At 37.1% G+C, this 9,595-nt stretch overlaps 1 protein-coding gene across 1 annotated transcript; it reads left to right on the top strand.

Moving 5' to 3' along the window:
• The first annotated feature begins 4,188 nt into the window (after positions 1-4,188).
• IAPP (islet amyloid polypeptide) lies at positions 4,189-7,348 on the top strand. The gene is made up of 2 exons (XM_062490889.1): positions 4,189-4,268; positions 7,159-7,348. Exons 1-2 carry the CDS (start codon positions 4,189-4,191, stop codon positions 7,346-7,348), a joined length of 270 nt encoding a protein of 89 aa, XP_062346873.1.
• Positions 7,349-9,595: the final 2,247 nt, after the last annotated feature.

The raw sequence follows: 9,595 nt of genomic DNA, 5'->3' as shown, positions 1-9,595 counted from the left end.
AAACCTCCTTTTTATGCTATACTTTTGGTTTGCAGCTTAATTTAAAAGGAATGAAAGGCTACTAAAATTGCTGTAAAGGTGAAACAATGGCATTAAACATTGTGCTACAAGCTGTGACACTTGCACCGTTCTGTGTCATTATTGGTAATATTTACACTGACACATATTAATGCTGCTGCTGTTCTGATTGCTGGTTTATTCAAAAAATTGAAACAAGCCCTTTGCAAGTTAATGACTCACCCTTCCCTTTTTCCAATTTGATACAACAGGCCAACAAATCCATGAGTTATTCACACAGTTCTGGTTCCTGGTAACTGAGCAACAGCATAATTTACTGGAGACATCTGCCTCACACAGCTGTACAGCAGCTGGGGAAGTGCCTGCACCAGGTAGTGTGGCTCTGACACTCACAAATGGGAGACACACAGCCATTACCAAGAGACTTAATGTGTTTTATTAATGTTATTAAGCAAATGTAGAACTCAGACGTTGAAAAGTAGCCATTAGAAGTGGGAACCAGCTGCCCAGCAGGTGCCAAAAATACCCTGAAGAAAAAGGTAAATGTGAAAAAGAGGGAGACAATCTTTACTCTCAGGTACTGAGCACGTAAGACAGTTGAACCACCCCTGATGGAAGTTATTTAATTTGCATTTAGGCACCCACAGTGTAAACGTCTGCACCTGAGCAAGTTGCCCAAAGCTGCTTTTGTAGGCAAAAAGGAGAAACAAACACAGGTCCTCTAAGCTGCTTTAGACTTCTGAATTAGAAACAGGCACTAGAATGGTGTCTCTATTCACCTCACATTTAGTGATACAAATCCCACTCCCCGGGACATGAAAGCAGCAGACACTTGAGACTGGTTCCCTGTTCCTCTAATGCCAGTACATCCCAGAGCAGAGCATGGTCAGCATTTCTGGAATTCCAGATATTGTGTAGGTAGTTTCCAGAAGGAACCAAGGAATTGGGAAAACATGCCTTCTGGATTGTTTTTAAACCTCAGCTCTGGTGTCACCTGACCCACTTATAGGCACAATTTTTTAGACAAATCTTTGCATAAAAACTTAAACACCAGTACAAATATCTAAAATTACCATGTAACTACTGAGAAGACAATTGATCGCAGATTTTGTTAATAAGAGCACTTGATTTTTTTTTTTTTTCCTTAGGCTGGTAACAGTTGTAACACACGGTAATAAAGAGTTTTTTCTAAGCTCAAGGTTAAGGAACTTTGTCAGTGGTAAAAATACCTTTCCAACCACTCACTGAATAGCATTAACTGCGAAGTATTTAGTGCCAGCATCTTGAAATTTTAGTTACTAATTGTTCTGCTGTCAAAGAGATTCCACAATTTAATATTCAATTCCTGTTTGTGTAGGAAAACACTACCCCTGCTTAAGAGAACCTGCAACAGGAGCTGCAATAGCTTAATTTTGTTAACTTTACATGTGACTAAGTGCTGGATAGACTTCTTGCTGACTCTGCCAAGATGCTGAGCAGCCCAGGAGACTGGCAATGCTCCTGGGACATCATGAGCCTACTTTCATTTCTACAATGCACTCAAGAAGCAGCCTTTCTCTTCTTCTCTCAAAGCATAAGTTGCTCCCCCCAGTCTGCTTGCAGGACAGCTGCAATTAGAATTTGGGATCAATATTTATTTGAAAATTGGTATTTTGTTTTATTTCTCTCAACCCAGAGCTTGATTCAAATTTGATACAGAAACCACTCACTTAGATGCCTGAAAACAGAGGAGATTCTGAGTATTAAGTTCAGTCTTTTAAAATCTTAAGCACAATCTGATCTATCCATTGTTTTTCAATATTTGAAGCATCTCTCACACAGGCTGAGCAAAAGGACCACTGCTGAGTGTCAGTGGCACACAGATCCACCCAGGAAAAAGCACTCTGAGGCATTTTCAAGTCCAATATCCAAACAGTGAAGATTGGCTGATGTCAATCCTTAGCCAGATTATCTGTATAATTGTTTTTCAGCACAATACTATCACGGTAAAATGGGTTTAATCATTCCTTGATTTCAGAGAAGTGAAATTGCCACAGTGAAAGTAACACCAGAATGTTATTTCATCACAGTCAAATTCTACAGTGAGTCTTTGGAGGGATAAACTTGTTTCAGATGTTGCACAGAACCTACTGTCATGCTGAAGATAAAATACTCTACTTACTTCTCTTACACTGGGATTGTCCATCCAGAGAGAGAATTACAGGAGCCTGGTGAAAAGAGGTATATGATCATACTAAAAACAAAGAGAAAAATATCCAGCAGTAGCATCCCTTAAAAAAGAAAACAAAAAACAAAAAAACACAACACACAAAAAAACCCCCAAAGCAACATCTACAAGTCAACAAAATATTTTGTCACTTTCTAGAGTCTGTTTTGCAGACTGTTGTAATCAAGTTAAGAAGCTACTATTCCAGCTCTCCCTTCAGTATTCACCTCTAGTAGCCCAGATGCCTGAAGTGAGCCAACAGTGGAACTTGAGCCATTGCAATGAAAATCTGGTACTACAGACTAAACCAACAAAGAAGGGGGTTTCCAGTTAAGGCAAGGGACTTGGCACTGAAGCAGTTCTGAACTAATTTATGTTCTTGGGAATAGAAAATATGCACATGGTAACTTCTTATCACAGAGAACTTTTGCTCAGCTTTTGTGCCAGAACCTTGATCTTTATAAATAATTAAAAAACCTGTTTTCCAAAGGCAATGGAGTACCTCGCAGCAACTAAGGAGCCAGAGGAGGAGAAAAAAAAAAGTGATTTTCCTAATTTCCACTGAAATCTGAAGTAAATGGTTCTGATCTGTATCCTTGGAAATCTGCAATTAGGTATTTCATTAACACTGGATTTAGTCCATTAAACGCTGTACATTTTTCCCTGAACCATACTCAATGCATACCAGAGAAATAAATTTGCACAGGTAATTTTATTCTGACATTTCCTGTCTTTTTAATCCTAGTCTTTGCCATCTGAAAAGTATTAATTGACTCAATTTTAGCTCATGACAAATCCACCTGTGTTAGTAAGATACGATATTTTACATTCATAATGACAGAATTTTCATTCACATTTAGGCTTGACTGAAAAATGCACCTGATTTCTACCATGTTACCCCGAATGAGAACTCTGTCAATTTAAATAACTTTAATTCCTTTCTTATTCATCAGCTTTTATACAGCTTTTATCCCTTCAGACACCTTTTCTTTCTATCTATATTCTACAGCAAACCTCCACAACTTTAGCTTTTCCTTCTCTTCTGAGATATGTTTTCTTGTATTTCAATTACCAGTGGCCTGGTGTTTCATTTGCTCTGGCTTTCTTTGTAACTTTTGTTACCTTATTTAGCCCTCAAAAACACCCACAGGGAATATTACCTCAGCAGCTTATCAGAGCTGCAAAATTGAGGCTACATTTCTGATGTGCAATATGCTATTGCAGCACCTTCACGAGGGCATTCTGCATACACCAGGTGAATATTTACTGATGTACTAGTGCAATAATGACCCACCTGCCTCTGCTGCTCTCTGGGGCACTTTCTGTCTATAGGGATTGGAATTAACGACAGTCTCTCTGTGCTGCCTGATGTCAGAGCTGGGAAAGGTGTCAAGGATATATAAGAGCCGTATGACTTGCAGAAAGGAAGAGGGAAAAGGATGCTCCAGAGCTAGATGCAAGCGTGGAATTGTTGCATGCACACTTCTTGCTAACCAAGAGGGTTTGCCGGCTTCTCCAGTTAGATCTGTGACCACAAAAAGGTAAATAGTTTCCCTTTTTTCTTACTTTATCTGCAGTGCAACAGATGTGCTTTAGAAAAGCACAATATCCCCTAGTATTAATCAAGAGCATTTTTCAGGAAAAGACTAAGACAACTTTGAAGTAAACTGTACTGGGGACCAGAATTTGAGACTGGGATATCTCAGGAAATTCAAACAAGAGATAAGGGATAGGATTGAAACCACTGGATGGAAAATGAGCATTTACTGTTGAGAGCTGTATTTCTGAAACTGAATTCTGTCACTAAGCTTGAAGGGATTATTTTTCTCACTCTAACCTGTGAAAAAGACTATATGCTCTTGATTTAGGACAGAATGGGCATCAGTGATAGGATATGCTAAAGAGTATTTGTGTTAGCTTTCAGTTTTGAATCATTGTTCTTTTCAGAAAGTTTGGAAGGAAAGATGTGCAACCTAAAGCTGTCACTTTTCTTCATTGCTCTTTCTGTCACTCTGAGCTGTTTGGAAGCTACACCTATCGAGAGGTGAGTAACAAATAATCAAGTTTATTTATTTTTAGGTAAAAAGGTGTTCAGATTATTGCATGAATTGCTTTTACTTTCATGTCTCAAATAATATAAAACTAGAGTTATTCAAGCTCACTGTTTTATTGTTTAAAGATTGCTGTCTGTGGCTGATGATCTATCTGATGGTACTTCCAAGAGACAAGGATGGATGTTGCCTGTAATGCCACAGAATACACTCTCAGGTCTTAGTGAGGAAATGCCAGAACAACCAGCAGCAAAGATAAAAAGGTATTGATTTTCCTTGTTTCTTCCAGCCATATCAGATTGAATCATGAAGCAAACTTTATTCCAGCAATATCTTGCTACTTGAGAGACTTTGCTTCTGCATTTTTCTCAAAAAAAAAAAAAAAGGAGATTAAAATATCCTTCTACTAAACAGAGCTTTCCTGTAAGCATAAAGATCAGTTTTTCTGTTACATAAAGATCAAAGTATTCAGGGTGGAAAGGGAAATCCAGGTATTTTCTTGCAAATCATTTGATCACGTTACAATTATAACACTTTCATAAATTACAAAGGCTGCAAATACTACATTACTTTGAGAAGAAAGGTATATTTTGCAAGTGTCTTCCTTTTTAAATGTTTGTCAGATTTCCAAGCCTGGAGGGGGAAAAAAAGTAAACATACCCTTCTTAATAATACTACAGCTCTACTAGAATGGAATTATTTTATAGTATAAATGCTTTCAGTAAATAAGCAATTTCTAAATCACATAATTAAATATTAATTTAATCACAGGAAGAAGGAAAAGAAGAAATTGGTTCTGATTTCTGTCTGAAATATAATCTTATTTATAAATTCAATTTCAGGCAACTTTTTAAGAAATAAAAACATTTCAAGGTTTATTTGCAATTTGTACTAAAAGATAAGCAGCAGTGAACTATTCTACTTTTCACAGAACCATCAAGGTTTGATGAGACCTGCAAGTTCATCCAGGTTTGTCAGACTTTTGAGTGAATTTCTTTCCATGACAATCACGTTGTAAATGAATTCAGTAAATACATACGTATATATATATATATATATATATATATATATATACAGCTGCCTGCTCCTGTCTGAATATATGTTTTAAAAAATATTATATGACAATTTTTGTGCATTCCAAAGTATTTTTATAACAGAGACATTTTTTACAATTATCACTTAAAAAAATTAAATAAATACAACCCCAAAATGACCGTAATACTCAAACACAAAGCATCACCTTTATGAGTGTGATGTGTCTCATCTGCTTTTCTGGGGGCTAGAGTCATGTCCCACTGGGTGAATTGTCTCCTCACTTAAAGGCCACAGACCACACAGCTAAAAGGGATGGTGGGTTCAGCCAGGCTAGACATGAAATAGAAACCCAGCAGCTTCCTGTAGTGGCTGGAATTTTAAACTTGGGCTGTCAGGGCCTGATTTTGTAGCTTTAATGAAAAGGAAAATTCTGCCTCCACAAATAAAACAGGATCTCTGTGAGAACCAGTTTCTGTTTGAACCTCATGTGTTAAGGACTTGATTAAAAGCAACAGAAATACCCATGAAAGTCAACAAGAGGTTATATAAAGCCCTATCCAAAATTTTTCTTTTAATGCAATTACACATTTAAAACATTAATTGCTTAAAAACTGCTGCCTATCAACTAACGAAGAACCAGTATAATATAGTCATTCCTTTCACAGCTGCTATTCCACTTGTATTCTTAGATCAATACAAATAACTTCAAAAGGTTATATGACATTTTAAGTGATAGATTTAATAATCAGTAAGCAAAGGAACATATTGAAACTGCTCAGAGTTTGAGACTGGGATATCGTTGCTCTTCACAGTAAATTTTAGCCACAAACTGGCATCTAACTCATGCTATATCAGCATAAAGAAGTCCAAGAAAATAAGCAATAACTCAGTAGGCAGTCTCAGCAAGCAAGTATTTCTGTCTGAAGGAAGAACACAGCAGTCTAAGAAACAAATTTGAAAACCCAAGCTCTCTCAAGCTAACCATTTTATTGCAATTAAAAAAAAAAACCCTCATGCTATGTAAGTTTTACATGGAGTTCTGTAAATGGTCTGTTGGTTCAGATCATAAAATGTTTCTTTAGATACGGATTCTTCCTTGGACACTCTTTAAAGTATCATTCAGCAAAGGATTTTCTCTCACCACAACAGAACTTTCAAGTTGCTGGTGTTCAAAAGAGATGTGGCAGTTTTTCAGTAGATGAAACCTCTGTTTAGTCAGAGCTGAGTGGGAGAGGGACAGAGATAAAGACCATCCCAAGTGGTTCTGAAGTTGGCAGAAGTTGGCAATGCCTGCTACTTCCCATGATATGTGGTGCAGATGGGAGAAAGAGTCTTTGGGTTTAATCCACCTGCTATGGACTGAAATATTATCACTCACTTCAGTGAGAGCAGGATATGATTCTGTGGAAACATGAGAACTAAATAAATGTTAGTGATCATCATCATGTTAGTAATCCTCATGATATCAGCAAGAGCTCTAAATAGATTTAGAAGTTCAGCTGAAAGTTAAACATTTAGTCATTGCTTTCACTTAGTGTCTTACCTATACTATCATTACAGATTTTCTAGATGTCATAAACTGCTGTGAAGGATTATCAATAAAAATGACATATGACTGTTCAGGTCTCTGCATTTGAATAACCCTCATCATTAAAACTGATAATAACACCCAGCACAAGGAATTTTTTCAGGCACAAAGTAGGTGGTGGGAAGATTCTAGTGTTCCTGTATTTGTGCACATATTAAAAGAACTCCCACATTAGCAGAGCTCAAATGACTATGAGAAGCGGCACACTCGATTGCTCATCATTTGACTTAACGTTGGCTCTCTTTGTTTCACCTTGGCAGTCACCAGCTGGAGAAGAGGAAATGCAACACGGCCACGTGTGTGACGCAGCGCTTGGCCGATTTCCTGGTGCGCTCCAGCAGCAGCATTGGGGCCATCTACTCACCCACAAATGTGGGCTCCAACACATATGGAAAGAGGGACACAGCGGGGCTAGTAAGCAGAGAACCCCAAAACCATGCACAGCTTTAGGGTGTTGAGATGGCTGCTGACACTAGAAGCGCAGTTTTTAACATATCAACAACCTCTTGGTCATTTATTACTTGTACAGTCTTACCAGTGCCTTGTTTCCTGTGTGTGTGTGGGGGGTGGGGGGGGATATGTGATTTATGTTCATCATTCCACTATGTATGTACGATGACATGCATAGGTTATTCTTTCAACCCCATTAAGAACTCCAGAAATCTGCTTGTTAAATTCCTTTGTAAAAATCTATCATAATAATAAATGGAAAAGTAATTGCAACAAGTTTATTATTATTATTATTGTTATTATTATTGTTATTATTATTATTATTGTTATTATTATTATTAAAAGTATGAAAAAGATAACCCATTATGTGTACGTCTTTATAGTCACAGTTCAGTAAGAGAAAGAAATCACCTTAATTAAAGAACAATAAATATCAGAATGCTAGCAAAAGTTATGTCCTAATGAGAGCAAAACAGAAGAATCTTTTGGTTTTGAACCATCTACAGCATCTTGTTTTGTACAGTTGAAGGAACAACTAGAGGAGAAAAGATGCTGCATTGTGCACCATAATCATACAATTATGCAGTTAACTGACTGGACTGTTTTCACTATAACATACAGCAAGCAACTAAACGTGGTCTTGCTGCACAGACTCGTGTGCCTACTGATCAGGGGATTTTAAAGATTTGCAGTCCTTATATTAAGATGGTATCTGTAAAATGTAAAGATTATAAGTGCTTTTAAATATGAATAAGAGAAAACTCTGATAACAGTCTAGCAGAAACTCCAGTCCTTGGATGCTCCTTTCCTTGAACTAGACTAAGAAAGGGAAGAGAAAAAACAAGAACCAAAACACTTCATAGAAACTCAGTAATTTTTTTCCACTGGCATACTTACATTGCTACCAAAATCCAGGGAAAATATTTCAGAGATGGGCAGACCTTAATGAGAGTCTGAAAGTGTTATCTTCTCCTATCTCAGCCCAGAATCAGTGCAGGATTAAAAACATTTAAATTCCTTTAAATTTTAAGCAAATTTTCATAGAGGTGACATCATATATCACAGAAATGACTGTTTTGTCCACACTTCCTCAGTGAAGGGTTCAATGTCATCTGAAAAACATTATTATCCAATTATGAAAGACATTCAGCAGAACTAGTTCTGGAGAGGCAAATGAAAATTTAATAACTGCCTTTAGTTGGTTTGTTTCTCTTACAAGGTATACCTCAAAATAGAAACATTTTTGCTAAATTTAATGTTAAATGGCATATTTACTTCACAAAAAATAAATGGGAATAAAAATTACTGCACAGGATTCCTACTGTCAAAAATGTTACTAATTACTATCTTTATTGAGGAAAGTTTCAACATTCATTAATGTTCTAATGGATATTAATTCTGAATTTTATTGAGAAAACTATTTATATGGCATTAAACTTGTCTAATATTTCTGCCAGCTTGAAATGTTTTCCATTCCAGTTACTTTTGAGTTATGTTGCACACACACTGTGTGCTTAATTCGTTTTTCAGTTAGAATATTTATGTTTCAGAAAACAAATGAGAAAGTGAGAGGATGGCTTTGAAGTTTCACTGTGACATTGTTTGTGCAGAGCAGTAACCAAGTGGAGCCTTCCCTGTGGGTGGCTGCTGTTCTCTAGGCTGATCCCAGCCTGGAATATGAGCAATGCTTTATGCACCAGCTTTTGTTTTTACAGCTACCATTTGACAAACCCCAATAAAGCACAGCTTGCCCATGCACAGGACCAGTGGAACTAGGTACATTAATTTCTGCCTTATGCACTCTTGAATCTGGTGGGTTTGATACCAGCATCTATTTCACATGGTCAAACTATTCCACAAATACTGAAAAATGTAACTCATATCCTAAATCAGTGAAACCACTGCCAGAGAGGAGGACCATCTCACCTGTCTTTACTCATCTTTGTCTAACCAGTTGTCAGTGCTCTCCAGCTATTTGGTGGAGGAAGACAGGTACTTCCAATTCATCCCAGCTTAGACACCTATTCTAGGATGGGATTAATCACTCCTGAAGTGCCTCTATTTCTTTGTTGATGGTAGAGAGTGTCTAGACAATTAGCTGAAAATGAGTACTTTAAGATAACTAGAGTTAGGTGACTGAATCTCATCTGCATTTGGTATGAACCATTCAAACTGAAATCAAAGAGAAAAGAATTTGGTAAAACAACCCCACACCACCAACACCTCAGACTCCAAATCAACTTTTAT

The sequence above is a fragment of the Cinclus cinclus genome, chromosome 4, assembly GCF_963662255.1.
Source record: "Cinclus cinclus chromosome 4, bCinCin1.1, whole genome shotgun sequence".
Classification (NCBI taxonomy): domain Eukaryota; kingdom Metazoa; phylum Chordata; class Aves; order Passeriformes; family Cinclidae; genus Cinclus; species Cinclus cinclus.
This window is presented reverse-complemented; position numbering and strand designations above follow the sequence as displayed.